This window comes from Gymnoscopelus braueri, assembly GCF_963280865.1.
Source record: "Gymnoscopelus braueri genome assembly, chromosome: 15".
In the NCBI taxonomy this organism is placed as follows: domain Eukaryota; kingdom Metazoa; phylum Chordata; class Actinopteri; order Myctophiformes; family Myctophidae; genus Gymnoscopelus; species Gymnoscopelus braueri.
Window position 1 is genome coordinate 11,498,669 of NC_137620.1, and position 15,282 is coordinate 11,513,950.

General features: G+C 40.5%; 1 protein-coding gene across 3 annotated transcripts; it reads left to right on the forward strand.

The window, feature by feature from the left end:
- Positions 1-4,553: 4,553 nt before the first annotated feature.
- On the forward strand, positions 4,554-7,156 carry LOC308101841 (uncharacterized protein). Of its 3 annotated transcripts, XR_013934570.1 has the most exons (5): positions 4,554-4,867; positions 5,844-6,236; positions 6,461-6,562; positions 6,737-6,969; positions 7,090-7,156. XR_013934570.1 is itself a non-coding variant. In XM_080451344.1 (4 exons), exons 1-4 carry the CDS (start codon positions 4,639-4,641, stop codon positions 6,880-6,882), a joined length of 870 nt encoding a protein of 289 aa, XP_080307470.1. In that variant the 5' UTR covers positions 4,554-4,638; the 3' UTR covers positions 6,883-7,044. The 3 variants fall into 3 exon arrangements, 1 of the variants encoding a protein (XP_080307470.1); XM_080451344.1 differs by lacking the exon at positions 7,090-7,156 and having other exon boundaries at positions 6,737-7,044; XR_013934571.1 differs by lacking the exons at positions 5,844-6,236; positions 6,461-6,562; positions 6,737-6,969; positions 7,090-7,156 and adding an exon at positions 5,533-5,640.
- The last annotated feature ends 8,126 nt before the right edge of the window (positions 7,157-15,282 follow it).

Below are 15,282 nucleotides of genomic sequence, written 5' to 3' on the forward strand. Positions count from 1 at the left end.
CACACACACACACACACACACACACACACACACACACACACACACACACACACACACACACACACACACACACACACACACACACACACATATATGTGCTGATGGTTACTGTGATCTGTGAACCTGTGGTCTTTCAATTATAACCACTTGACCAGCTCCAATTAAATGACCTACTGTTATGCCCCAGTCTAGGGGTGCCTGAGACACAACAGGAATATGTTCCCGCCTTCCCCAACTCCCAAGTAGACACACAAACAAAGGGTTAAAGTGCAGAAAATAGTAATGGTTTATTTACAAATGTATAAAGTAGTAATAACAAAATAGTAACATAAGCTTGGGTCATAAAGGTGTAGAACTCACTGAGGAAACTGAAGTAACAAATCAAAAGAACTAACTGTGAAGTGATATCTCTTCCTATCAAAAGAACCAATAATACAATAGCTTACCTTCCTATCATAAACAATAATCAAAAGAAACGATCAACTCAGGATTAACTTATATCAACTCAAAGTAACTTAGGTCATCTCAAAGAACTCATAAGTAACTAAACAAAACATAAGGTGTGGTGGCCAGTTGGAAGCGGAGGAAGACAGGCTCCTGCCCCCTGCGTGTGCCACTGAGGTCTGTGTTCCTCTTATAGACCAATGATTTGTTTACCAACATTGAGACTGGATGCACAGGTGATTGTTTCATGCAATCAGTTCTCAACCATTTGTTTCGGGGTGCGCTAGTTTCAGCACACACCAACCCCCTCTTGTGTGTTGGCTAGTGCTGCGCGCCCTAGAGAGACCTGACAGAATGGGTTTGACGCTTGCGCAGTATGACGCTTGCAACCAGCCTGACGTCGTTTGTTAAGGGGTCTATATAAGGAGCCTCCATCCTATTAGCCACTTGGAAGGCAGCACTCCTGTGAGCTCCCCACCAATCACTGGCCGGCCTGGAAGAGCGCCCCACCAATCGTCTTCTGGGAATGGCACACCTGATTTGCATACAATCACACACCATCTCCTCTCTGGCACACACACCCTTCCACACTAGAACCAACTCATAATAACAAACTATAACCCCACATACGACCCCAGTCGTAACCAGTGGCGTAACGCAGAATCGCGGGGCCTCCCCGCTGGAGTTTCACGTACATGCAGGCGCACGCAGAAAATTTTCGGGTCTAATTCGGGTCTAATTCGGTTCTATTTGACCAATATAAATCAACTTTTTTCTTTTTTTTTAATGTAAAAATATTTGAACCAGCGCAGGCGGGGCCCCCCCTGCTGGTGGCCCCCCCGCACCGCATCACTTGCTACCCCTCCGTTACGCCACTGTTCGTAACACCCCCCTTCCCAAGAATCAAGCACCTCCCTATAATGCTTACTCCTTGTGAAGGTTAGCAAATAGGAAACAGCTACATAATATTCTCAGTATATTTGTAGGATTTCCCCTCCCAACTAGGACAAATTGAATGCACAGGGGTTTTAACATTGGTGAGGAAAAAACAAATAATAACTCAATACCAATCGAAAACATTAACACATCACACAAACAGTAAGATCCACTGTAGCCAGCTGACTATGACACCTAATGAGACTTAGGGCATGTACTTGCCAACACAGTCTCACTCCAAAAACGTAGCCGGTTGACTTTTTGTCAGAACCCCACGACGGCACCGAATGCCGTCGCGGGACGCCAGCGACGTAATTATGCGCCTTCCACGGTCACTCATTGACATTCATTGAGGTCCAAAGACGACACATTGCGCCGTCACAGGCGGCCCATTGATAATGCATTGGCATTCCAAAACGTGCGTTAAGAAGCTTGATTCAAATGCACCAGACCACACGCCACCACCCACAAAAACCTGTAAATATTCTGAGCATTTCCATACTAGTTTGGTAATTTTTCGATGAGTATTTGCTGAGAACGACACTTTTATTTAACTTTTCTAAACCTGTGACTTCACGTCACATTACTTCCGTATGACTTGATTGACAGTAGTAAAGATCCGATCAAAACTATTTCGTTTAATCTAATAGATCTATATAATAGATGTGCTTGTCCATAAATCAATTATTCTGGCACTTAAATGCCTAATGTATGAACAATTCTAGCAATAAATAATTATTTGTAATTTCTTGATTCCTGGCACTCATTAAATCCCGCCTACTGCATCCGGATTTTCATCACGTCCACATACATGAAAACAAACGTAACGTTTCCGTATCCGTTCTAGACCGGAAATGTGGTTATAGGCACATTTCACATTCTTTAAATGTTCTGGCTTGCTTTTAAAGCTTTTTGAAACAAATAGCAGCAGTCTTTTGCAGTCGCTTAGGAACAAATCAGCAAAACAAAACAAAGCAGCATTTATTTTTTTCTCAAAACGATTTCATGTTTTTTGTTACATTTAGGACGTAAACAATCATGTTGATTCTGGGGGCAGTTATGTTGCTTAAACGTCATTACCAGTGTTGCCAGATTCTGTGAGAGAAACACGCAACCAGGTCTAGGAAAACAAGCCCAAAAGAAGCAACTATGGGCCACATGACTCATGAGCACGTCAGCTGTTTGAAAATAGCAGATCTACAAGCTCACAACGTTGTGAGCTTGTAGATCTGCTATTTTCAAATTCAATTTTGGGGGAAATTATAATAAGCAGACCTGGCAACGCTGTTCGTGACGAATGGATATGATGTGCGTCTGGTCCTCCCATGATGCATTGCATTGTTTTTCAACTACACCGCGGTAAGTGAACTATTGTTACTTTTGCATTTATTTAATAGAAATACATGTTAAATCTGCACCCCCACCACCACTAAATCATAGAACCACAACACGGAGTTGTTGTTAACATGTTAGGCTGTGTACAGTAGCAAGTTGGTTGGTCTGTATAAGTTTAAAACTGTTTTACTGTGGACATATCCCTAAAGCTAACAAGCCACGCTAAACACAACAACATGAGCTCGGCTATTTGTGTGTGTCCCTCTTCATTTGTGTGTAGTTATGTATGCTATGTGCCATGTTTGTTTGCACAACACTAAAGGCAAAACGAAATGTAATCATTGTTTGTGTTTCCCATTCTGAGTGAACAAATGGAATCAAATGGATGTTTTATTATGAATAGGGTACAAAAGGATCCCAATAAGCCATAGTGCTTTCTTGTGGTTTAAATATTGAACTTTACTGTCTTGTACTGCTAATAAAGTATTCAATCAATTAATCAATCAATCAATCAGTACTAGTAGTACAGTCAAATGTTATGCTAAAATATGAACACAATAAGCCCCAGGGGCTTGTTTAAATGTTGGTCCATTGTACTCAATTGAACAGTCATATACCATACAGAGGTGCAATCCAAAACATGTTGGGATAAAGGTCAGTTGAATAAGAGAAGATGGGTGGGGGCGGGGGGCAGAGGATTCAACTATAAAGCTGGTACCAGGAGTTAAATAAATATGTTTTAAAACAGGAACTATTTAATCACTTAATTTAAATGTATTATGATGTTAATGTTGTTGTTGGGATATTCGAAAGTAGCTGATCAAAAAGCTCACAACGCATTGCGATGTGACGTGTTGTGAGCTTATGGATCTATTTCGTAAAACTGAGATGTTATATATTAATTTGGGTCGCTTCACATGAAAAACTTGTAGAACCGCTGCCATAATCCATATACACGGCGGCCATTTTGGAATTTAACATTGCGTTGCTGTGGCAACTGGGGTGGCATTTCATTGACTTAATGGCAATATGGCCGCCGTGTGAATATGGTCTATAAGGGTCTATTCCAGGGGTCTTCAACAGGGGGTCCGGGACCCCTAGGGGGTCCTCAGAGCTACTATAGGGGGGCCGCCAAATCTTTGTGTGATAGTTTTTTTTACATTAACCACTTGAACCCTAGAATTCCTTTTCTGAGGGGAACATTAGCCGAAAATAGCAGATCTACAAGCTCTCAACGCCTCGCGCTTGAGAGCTTGTAGATCGGCTATTTTTGGCAAAGAGGCTATATGTGTAGAGGGGGGAAAAGCAGACAAAGTAAACAAAAAAAGTTTAATCTGAAACACAATTTTATACAATATAGAGTAGGGGGTCCCTGCTTCATCTCTCTCTCAGCTAGGGGGTCCTTGGCCTGAAAACGTTGAAGACCCCTGGTCTATTCGGTTCTGTACACTCTCAGAGTTTATCTCAGGATTTCAGTGTATGCAGCTATTAAAGGTATCGTGATGTGTTTTTGGGCTTAAGTATAAGATTCTGTATATCTGGTTTAGGGCTGTTTTTCCTTTTGTTCATTGTAATTCTGAATATGTTGCTTTCTCTTACAGATCCTTCCAACCAAACTCTCCTAAACAAACAAACAAACAAACAACCCAAAAGGCACTTTTAAGAGCCTCTCTCTCTCTCTCTCTCTCTCTCTCTCTCTCTCTCTCTCTCTCTCTCTCTCTCTCTCTCTCTCTCTCTCTCTCTCTCTCCCCCTCTCTCCCCCACCCCACAACTTTCTCTTAGTGTGTGTGTGTGTGTGTGTGTGTGTGTGTGTGTGTGTGTGTGTGTGTGTGTGTGTGTGTGTGTGTGTGTGTGTGTGTGTGTGTGTTTACCCTTGTTTGTCTTATCATTGTCTTTGTCTGTAATTTGTTGTTACCCGTCACCATGAGTGATTCAAAAGCCGTGGTTACGGAACTTGAAAGGAGTTTAAGTGGCGCAAAAGCGGCAGCTGTGGCCAGAAGTCTAAATGACTTGATTCCTCCAGAGTCACAATGGAGAGCACCACCAACTCCAGCGAAGAAGGCAAAGGCACCTGGACCGACCGTAAGGTGGAAAAAGAGAGACAGCGATAGAAATGTCATCCCTGCAAGGCCAGGATCAACCAGAAATCAGGGTCAGTATTGTTATACCATTAACTCATTTAGACCTGAGGCCACTTGAAAATTTCAAAAGCTTTTGCGATCCACCCATCTGACCACTAAACCGGCAGCCTATCTCAGCTGCCATGTGGTCATATGGGTGGATCGCATACATTTTCAGAGCATGTGAAGTGTCCACTTGACTTTGGGCAAGACACTGAACCCCTAACTGCTCCTGATGAGCAGATTGGTGCCTTGCTTTGCCGTCTGTCGTGATGTGTGTGCATGTAATAAACATTGAAAATCACTGTGGTTATAACAACATTTACCTTGATAAGGCTTCCTTTAAAAAAGATGTCCTGAGTGCCTTGCCAATGGACAGCTAGACATTTTTTAAAATCAACCTACAGCAATCATTCCTATTTGATTGCATATTCATAGGCGACTGAACTGTCCACGTTATGGTTTGTGAAAAGTCTAATAGTCCTCAGGATAATAACCAGGCTGACACTAGTGTTACAGCAAATAGGATAGTATAGTTATATAGTTAGTTATAGTTTTTACAATTCATGCATTTAGCAGATGCTCTTAATCCAGAGCGACGTGACATTTTTGGCTGGTTGAAGACCAATCATGCTGCGGCATTCGAGACAATTTTGAAAGTAAATGTTGATGACAGTGTTTTTTTTTCCTGTTATAGCTGGTCCAAGTCGGAAGGCTCATCCAGGTGGTTGCGGTCAGAAACCTGTTCCTCCCAACGATTTTCCTGACACTAATGCTGAGGTCTCCTTTGCTCCAGATGCCGTTGTATTTCATTAGTGCAAAGCAATATGTTCATAATATATTCTAATAATCTGTCAATGAGTTTGAATGTTAATTATATGTTTGTATAACACATTTACCAGAATAAATGTGCAACTAACCTTTTCACAGCCATTATTATACTTTTTATATTGTAAATGTAAAACATAACATAATGTTGTTTTTCAATATCCCATACTATCTTAACAGAGCGTTTCATACAAGAGCTCCAGCACTCCCTGAGCGTTGCATCGGCTGACATCGAGGAAGCACCAACCCCTGCTCCTCTCCAGGCTTCCTCCGACTGGAGTTCGCGGAACCACTCTCTTTTAGAGAGATGGCGGGCAGAGAGACCCCGGCTGATTAACCGCGTTGCAGCGAGGGCAGATGTAGGCACACACATGTGCCAACAGTGTGCCATCAGTCCAGCTGCTGTCTGCTGTCATGGCTGTGAACCACGGCCATTCCTGTGTGCCGAATGTGACATCAAAACGCACACAGACACTAGAAATGTTATGCACAACAGGGATGCCATGACTGCCGGGTTCTTCCAGCCTTTGCCTCCAACCACCTGCATTGTAGATGAGGCTCATTGCCGTTGTGGTAAGTTCTTGTTTGTGAGTACACCATAACATATCCTCTCTGACTCATTAATCTCATTACTTTTACTACTAAACAATGCATTTTTTTGTCCTGTCTTACGGCCATGGAATCTTTTTAACCTTTCTCACTCTTCATTCAGTCTCTTCAAGTGGTTCCAGCAATCGTAATGTTCTATTTACCATTGGACACAAATGATCTAAATTCAAATCTATGATCTTTTTCAGAGAGCTTTGTACCTGTGCGGATACCTGAAAATATCTGTGGTTGTGCATCGGAGGCATTGAGGGTCAACCCAGGAAAGGCTGTTGCTGTGATCACAATGGATGGTAAGGATTTTTCTTTTCTTTTTTTAAAGCATCTTAAAAATATATTTTTACTTGGTAATTCCCACAAGGTTTGTCATACAGTAGGTGTATTTATGAAATCAAACGTATGCCTATTGACTAATTTATGCCACGCTAGGTTTTACATTACAGTGTGCGTGTCTTTGATTTTTCTAGGGCGATATGATCTCAGCATGCCTGACCTGAGTTGCGAGTCATGCCAAGCCACTTGGACTGCTGGAGTGGACGATCTCATTTGCAGTAACTACCGGCCTGCTACACTTCATTTCGCAACAGTTTATGCCACAGATATATTTTTCTAATTTGAGAAAATGAAGATGGCTGCACCAGGACTGTCCTGCCAGGCATTTTTAAGAATGCTTGATCAGCGAACTGTTCACTTTGGCCGTGTGAGTATTTAATTTATTTAGCCTACAGTATATATTTTTTCTTTTTGTCATGTGCATTGAATTTGTTGCTTATTTATTGCCTGCCCATTATAAACTGTTGATATACTTATTTTGAAATAGACAGGGAAGATCTCAACAGATGCCTTCCAGAAGAGCTACTTTCAGTGGGAAGTTGTACAGTATGAGGTTGAAAAACTCTGCAAGGAGGAGCCCTTCGTGTGCCCTGCTTGCACACCAGAAATGGTTGCGATTTCAGTCGATGGAAATCGCAAACATTATCGTTTTAAGAGTGCAGCCAGGTACTTCAAAATTAGTATAATGTAACAGCATTTATATTACCAAGAAACCTTAGGCTGAAATCTATTGTAAAATGTTGTTGAGTAGGTTTTCTTTCTTTCTTTCTTTCTTTCTTTCTTTCTTTCTTTCTTTCTTTCTTTCTATCTTTCTTTCTTGCTTCCTTTTTTTTCTTTTCTTTTTTTCCCTTTTAGATCTGAGGAACAGGCCATCTTTGATGGAATCTTCATTGCCAGGGATGAAGATGTGACCAAATTTGTGAACTACATACACAAGACCACCAATCATGTAAGATTGCATACTATAATTATATTTCAAAATGCGCTGTCCTCTCACCTTGAGCTTACTTGTTCATGCTATCGTTGGTCTGATTGAGGATGATGAGATAAGATATTGAGGAAGAGTGGATGAGTTTGCTGGTTGGTGTAAGAGTAACTTCCTTCAGTTGAATATTAAGAACACTAAGGAGGTTGCTTTTGGGACTAGTGCTCGTGCACACCAGAAAATAGTCATTGATGGGGATGAGGTAGAAACTGGAAGAATACAAGTACTTGGGTACAACGATTGATTCCAAGATGACATGGAATTCCAACACCGATGCCGTCTATAAGAAAGGTCAGCAGAGGCTGCATTTTATGCGCAGACTGAGAAAGTATAACTGGATAAAAGTCAAATGGTAATTTTCCATCGATCCTTTGTGGAAAGTAGTATTTTGTTCTGTTTTCTACAGATATGTATTTTTATATATTCTGTACATACAACTACAATAAGCTCATACGAAAAGGTTTTAATCATCCATTTTCCATATTTTAGGTCCCTGGGAGAGCCGTTTGTGGTGGTCAGTGGTCAGCAGCCAGAGAGACCTCCAAACGTTCTGCAAGCAATCTTGATGAAGAGGGACTGGAGATTGCAGTGTGCCGCCATGGAGTGCTACTTGGCGCTCTCAATATGTTCAGGGGGGAAATATATGCCTACCCATTATACCTGCAGAACCAGCTGGCCAGCAGGCAAATCACGTTCTTCTGCATGGATGTTACGTGCAAATATTGGCCATACCTTCAGAAAGTTGCAGACAAATGTCCAGAATTAAACCATCTGCTTCACATGAAACCTTTCCTCTCAGTGTTTCATGCTAAGGCCCATGACTTCAAATGTGAGTAAGGAAACATTATCATGTGATAGTATTACTTTATCAGAACACCAGCACATGGATGTCAACCTAATCTGTGCATTTTTCCCAGGTGAAATGGAGTGGAAATCATCAAGATGGAGCTGGATTAACTTTGGGAGAGGAGGTAAGTGATATAATTATGTAGCATTGACTGTTATGGACACGTTTTTGGTACTTAACAGTACTTTTTCCTTTTCATACATCTCTGTAACTTGTAACCTTAACTGCTGTGCTGCCTCTGGGCAACTGATTTCCCCCCTTGGGATAATAAAGGTATCTGTCTGTCTGGCTGTCTGTCTGTCTGTCTAGGTCAGGCCTGTCAAACTCGCGGCCCGCGGGCGTTTTGCGGCCCGCGGAAAGGTCCATAGCGGCCCGCGAATTACTTTGAAAAATAGTAAATTGACACTACATCTAACAGACATATGAGTCGCAGTTTGCATTGCTGTGCTGCCAAGCAGCTCGCCCCTCCCCCACTCGCTGCTACTTGACTGAGTACCTCTGATCGCCCAGGCATTGTCTAACCAGCTGCGGAATGTTCTGGCTGATTGGCTCGTTAACAGTCTATTCAACTAGTCGATGGCTATACTCTCTGATCGTCACACAGGAGTCAGCCCAGCACGGACATGTACACTCTCTCTCTCTCTCTCTCTGTCTCTCTGTCTGTCTGTCTGTCTGTCTCTCTCTCACACACACACACACACACACACACACACACACACACACACACACACACACACACACACACACACACACACACACACACACACACACAACGTAGTGCAGTGTTATGAAAATAACTGCTCCCTGACATTAAGTTTGTTAAAGCAAAGAGATGTCAGGTGTCTGGGAGCAGCAAGTGATTTAGATGAAATTTCATGCTGGCTACACCATGTAAATTTGCCATTTTTGAAAATATAATAATGGTAATAGGTAGTTAGAAGCATTAATCATATATGTGTTAAAAACGTATAAATGTATCAAAGCTGCTTCTTTTATTTCTCAGGAGCTTGCCCAGTGAAATCCTCAGTATTAATTGAACTCAGAGCGTATTTAACATTCAATCTGGGAAAGCATCTGTGTCATTTTAAGATTTATTTGGCTATTCAAAAATAGCAGATATACAAGCTCATAGTGCGGCACTGAGTGCCACACTATGAGCTTGTAGATCTGCTATTTTTGTAAATGTAAATAATTAAAGTAGCTAATCTTCATAAAACATTTTTTAAAGTGATATACTGTAGTTATAGCAGTGACTGAGATGTAGTGGAATAGAAAGTTCTGGAAATTGGAAATACTCTAGTAAAGTAAAACTACGTCAAATCTTTACTTAGGTACAGTACTTGAGTAAATGTAATTAGTTACTTTACACCACTGTTCTATAAATGTAATTATTTAACCACCCACACACATTACCAGGTATTGTTTAACTTCAAATTATTCTACTTAAAATGGTTTATAATAATAAATGTAATAATAATAATAATAATAATAATAATTATTATTATTATTATTATTATTGTTACAAATTGCATTGTTTGTTTTCTGAGACAAGACAACAGATTGAAAAACAATGCTGTATAACTGAATGCGTGTGAGCGCGCATGTGCGTCCGCAACTGGTTCCTGCCCACCTCAAGTCACCATTTGACCAATCTTGCCCGGACACCAAAATGAGTTCGACACCCCTGGTCTAGGTTGAGCAATGCAATGCCTTCCTCTCTAGAATTGCAGTGACCACCAAGCACATGTCAAAAGCAGGTGAGATGACCACTTCAAAAACGTATACAAGTATAATAATACTTACTTAGGCCTATGTGTTAACATATATTATGATAATGATAACATCAATTTCAATTTGCAGCACTCACAGACATGTTGACTCGCATAACCATGTGCTGTAATCGGCTAAATATTGGCGTTTTCTATCATTTTTGAAACTTTGCATCAATTTATATTTGCAGGACGCACAGACATGTTGAGTCTCATGGCCATGCGCTGGAATAAACAAAAGATTGACAATTTAGCCACATCACTGTCTCGCCGATATCAGAAGGTAATGATATCAGTGATGTTCTTTAAGATTTTTTATATTCCATGTGGCAGTATTTTACGTGTTTGAGACAACATTTGTTTTCTTGTCTCTGATTCTTTGTCATTGTAGGCCGTTAAAGGTCTTCAAAGCCAACAGCAGAACCTGGAATCACTAAAGGTTGAATTAGCAGTGTCAGAGAGCCAGTTGGAGGATTGGGTGAAGGATGTGAAGGAGTGGGCAGAAGGTGAGGAATTGATTATTGTTAATGCACATATTATTTGCTCACAGCTTTAAAAGTAATAAGTCAAATCTTAAAATCAATTCTGACACTAACGGGTGAAGACAGCTAAGATGGGGGTGATATGGTCACGTTACCTGGAGTTCACTGACATTGGGTTCTTAATCCTTGTGTCTTATACTGTGGTTTTGTACCCAACTATTTCCTCTCTGCAGCACCAACAACTACTGCTGATGAGCCTGATGCCTTGGCCAATAGGATAGAGATGCTGGTGCTTGGGCTCAAAAGGAGGTCTCAGCGTCTGCATAAAGACACTGACGGAACAAAAGCTCGTGCCAGGATCCTTCGAAAGATGAGGAAGGAGAAGGAGATCCTAGCTTCTGTTGTGGAACAGTACAACAGGTTGGTTCCTAGCGCAGAACACCTGAGCATGGATACCATCCTATCTGTTGATACAGCATGGCCATGGCAGCTACAACACAGTGGTATGTACACTAGTCTGTTGACTGCTTCCAACAAATCTGACCCATAATTACACATAATATACACACTTGCTCGTTGAGTTTGGGAGAGGCAACTTTGAGTGGTGTGTTTACAAGTGTCTAAGTGGCTAACACTGCTCATTTTCCCTGTGAATCTTTGTCATAAATGCATTCCAGATTCTGTCGATCTCAGAATAAAGAGACGGGCGTTTGACGTCATCATGGCAGGAAGGCGACTCACGAAGAAAATCCTGGTGACTGAGATGGAACATCACTGGAAAAGTCTTTCAGCTTATGACCATGACCTGAAGGAGCTGTCCTGCAGTGTTTCTTCTGGGCCAATGAGTATGTATTTGCAATAAATTATTTTTATAACAACTGCTATGCATTCCATGTCTATAATTCATTATAAACATACTTCTAATACATTCTAATACATTCTAATCTGCGTATAACACTGTATAATTATAATAATAAACACCCACAAAAGAATATTAATGCATTTTAACAGTTATCATAACACAAATAGCATTTCATGATGACTTGGGGCCGATGCATACTCCACTTTTAGAGCCGAGTTTAAATCGGTTCGTTTCGGGTGTCACAACATCTCGGCAGCACCCTCCGAACCTCTGAATGACGTTGTTTGGACAGAGCCAAACCGATTTTAACTCTGCTCTAAAAGTGGAGTACGCATCGGCCCTTATAAGGTGACTTAAGGTCAATTATTATAGGTCTCTATGATCTTGTATAGACAGTTATGACAGTATAATGGATTTTAACAAATATTATAATGCATTATAAGCGTGATTGTTAAGCATTACTACTATGAGAATTAAGATGGGATTCTTAGGAAGTGTCATTATACAATGGTTTATGATTGCAGTTATGATTGCTTATAACTGTAACTATAGTTTTATAAGCTTACTCCAATTCATTTTACATGGCCTTATAAGTCATTATACAAATCTCTATAATGTGTTTTGGACCGGTTATTGTTATAAGGCATTATTCATGAGTGCTATACTTACAACTGTATAAGTATGTTTATAACACATTATAGGCATGGGATGCATAGCAAGTGTTACAATATTTCATGAATATAATACATACCACTGATGACTGTTACTAACACAGGTTTTGTCTTGTGTTCTACCCCAAGGCCCACCGTGGAACCTAAGTTTCGAGGGTGTGAAAGGACTCCAGTGCATAATCCTCCGTAAGCAGTGGGAAAACCAAAAAGTGATGATGCTGTCACGGGAACGTTACATGCAAGTTCTAACTGATGCAGAGAACGTCACCTTTTTGGACAACACAGATGATGCTGATGATGATGACAGTGACTCAGACATGTCTGAGGACGAATTGGAATAGGCAACCATTGCAGACCATTTCATTTGGCTCTCCTCTGGTCATGTCTATCTCGCTCTCTCTCAACCACTCCTACCTACAGGCCTTTTTTTACAGCCACACTGGACCACTTTTCTTTGATTGACTACTATTCCAATGTTGGATTACCACGATTTGTGTGGATTGTTCCCCTTTGCGGACTACTAAACTGCCCCTGGCAGGTAAATAAAACTTTCTGTCAGGTGGAGTTTGCTTTCAGGTTGCCCGACTGGGGACAGCTGGGCTGTGTTGTGTCAGATGGAGCATGGGGTAGGAGAAGGAGAGAGGAGGTCATTGACTCTGGCCCTCAGCAAGGAACACAATCCAACCATTTATGAAGAATGCATGAGGATGCAGAGAGCACGTCCCCTCTCTGCTGTTTGAGAGCAGACGCCAATGGAATCATCTTTAAAAATAAACACAAGAAGAGCACTCTTTCTGCTGGTCTGTGGAATGTAAAATAAGAGCACTGTTTGCCTATAATGTGCTGTTCTCACTGTTGCTACACTTAAAAATATAAAATGGCAAGTGTGAACCCATAGTCATATTCATAGCTATGTATGTATTTTGCTTAAACATTGAGGTATGACATTTGTTATCGCACAGCCCCAGAAAGTAAAAAAAAAAAAAAAAAAAAGTTGAATTGAACGGTAATCAAAATTTTACATATCATTTCATAATGGATGACCTTTGGGAAAGTAGAACATGACCTGTCCTTGCCCAACAGGCAAGTGCCTCTGAGACCTTAGTGTCAACCCCTGAAATGTGGCCAAATGTGTAGTTTTCTTGTGGCCCTGTAACACATTCCAACTGGAACACATTCCATATACCCAAAATATATTTTGGATGGTTGGTTGTACAGGATGACAACGTTTTTTGCTTTCCCTAACCGTTAACCAAAACTTGTTACATCAGCTTGTTGCATGCTGACCACTGACCAGTGTTTTGTGCTATAGTACAATTGCACAGTATGTGCTGCAGGTAGGCTACTATATGACCATAATGGACATGGTTACTTACTGACTGCTTCATACATTTACGCATTTGATGTTTGAGAGGATAATGTCTGTGCCAGACCTTTTTAGTGCACATGCTTAGAATTTGAGAAAATGGGAAGTATGCATTTCAATGTGTTCTGTGTGCGGGTCCCTTTGTGTCTTTGTGAGAACAGCAGGCAGGTGAAATGGTTCTGAAGTGTTTGTTTGTTTGTATGTTTGTACGAATGGGTGAAGTGGTCCCTTTTCCTGTTAAGACTTTTAACAGTACAGGCAGTACAGTAAGTTTACGCTAATGTAATGACACAAATCAAATAAGGCCCAGGGGCTTCTTTTCCATTGTGCGACTGTGATCTGTGTTTTGCAGGGTACATATTTGTATATATTGTATACTGTTTATTATTGATGGTACTTCTGGACCATATGAAGGTGTGATTCACATGGAAATGCTGTCTGATTTATACAGTTATCTGCACCTTAATAAAAGACAGTTAAACCTTCCTTGTTGTTCCATTGCCTCCTCCTTATATTGGTGCTTCTGGAATGTATTCATCTCTATTGCTGTATCTGACAGTCCTTGTTGTGTATCTGTCATCTTGTAACTGCTGGCTGACTGTGCTGCCTCTGGGCAACTGACGTTTCCTCTTAGGATTAATACAGGCATCTATATAACCTGTAATGTGCCAATAACACTGATTCTGATTAAAAATTAGTTAAAGCTACTTGTAGAATACCAGGAAATGCCTACGTGTATTGTTCGTATACTATGTAAGTAATACATTTTTCAGTAAATGTCTGTTGAATGTTCTTATGAAGCATTTTGTTCACAGAACATTTTTGTTCATACAAAACCGCAAATCATGCTTTCATTCCCACTAGCTGGAGGACAAATGTGTGGACATTCAAGGTGGAGAGTTGGGACATTTCTGGAGCACAATACACATATTTTATGTTAATCATTGTAGACTAACAATGATTAAAGATGGGGTGCCATGATATTTTTCAACCCTAAAACCTGATCATAAGGTATTATTATTATGTAAGGATTTTTTACATTTTTTAGGAGAAAAAAAAAGTGTACAGAAATTGTTAAAATTACGTTTTTATGTGGACACGCCTCCAGTTCATTAAAGGGGAAATCCACCCATTTGCAAAAAAATTAACATTGCAAATTACACTGTGATGAGTCATCACAGTGTAATTTGCAATGTAAATTTTTTTGCAATGTTAAATTTTTTTGCAATGTTAATTTTTTTTTTAATTTTTTCTTATTTCCACACAACTCCTTTATGCTATATTAATGACATAGTTAAATATTGAAAATGGGTGGATTTCCCCTTTAAGTATACCTGGTTCTCACCTTAGCACCTCCTCCACCACCTTAGCACCACCCACCTGTCCTAGTCCCTCCTCCTCCTCATGCCCACACCTGTTGTGTTATGATAATGAGGGGGAGGGTATGGCTTTGTGATGTCACTAAAGCGCTGTTTCTCTATTGGCACGTTTGACCCTCAAGGTTTCAGCCTCCAGGAATAAACTCCAAATAGTCAGAGAAGACATAAAACACCATAAAAACACCACCGGGGGGCTTTATGAAGTTCTATCAACCTCATAGACACATGAAAAACTGAAAAAGTGCAAAACCATGGCACCACCTCTTTAACATTGTTAGTCTACAATGTGAATGTTGCTAAAATATTACATTAAAAGGTG

Bases quoted from the DNA above. Each gene is read 5' to 3' on its own strand.
- LOC308101841 (XM_080451344.1), top strand. From the start codon at position 4,639: ATGAGTGATTCAAAAGCCGTGGTTACGGAACTTGAAAGGAGTTTAAGT. The intron at 4,868-5,843 runs GTCAGTATTGTT...CTATCTTAACAG, and splicing joins AGGATCAACCAGAAATCAGG to AGCGTTTCATACAAGAGCTC. The intron at 6,237-6,460 runs GTAAGTTCTTGT...GATCTTTTTCAG, and splicing joins TGAGGCTCATTGCCGTTGTG to AGAGCTTTGTACCTGTGCGG.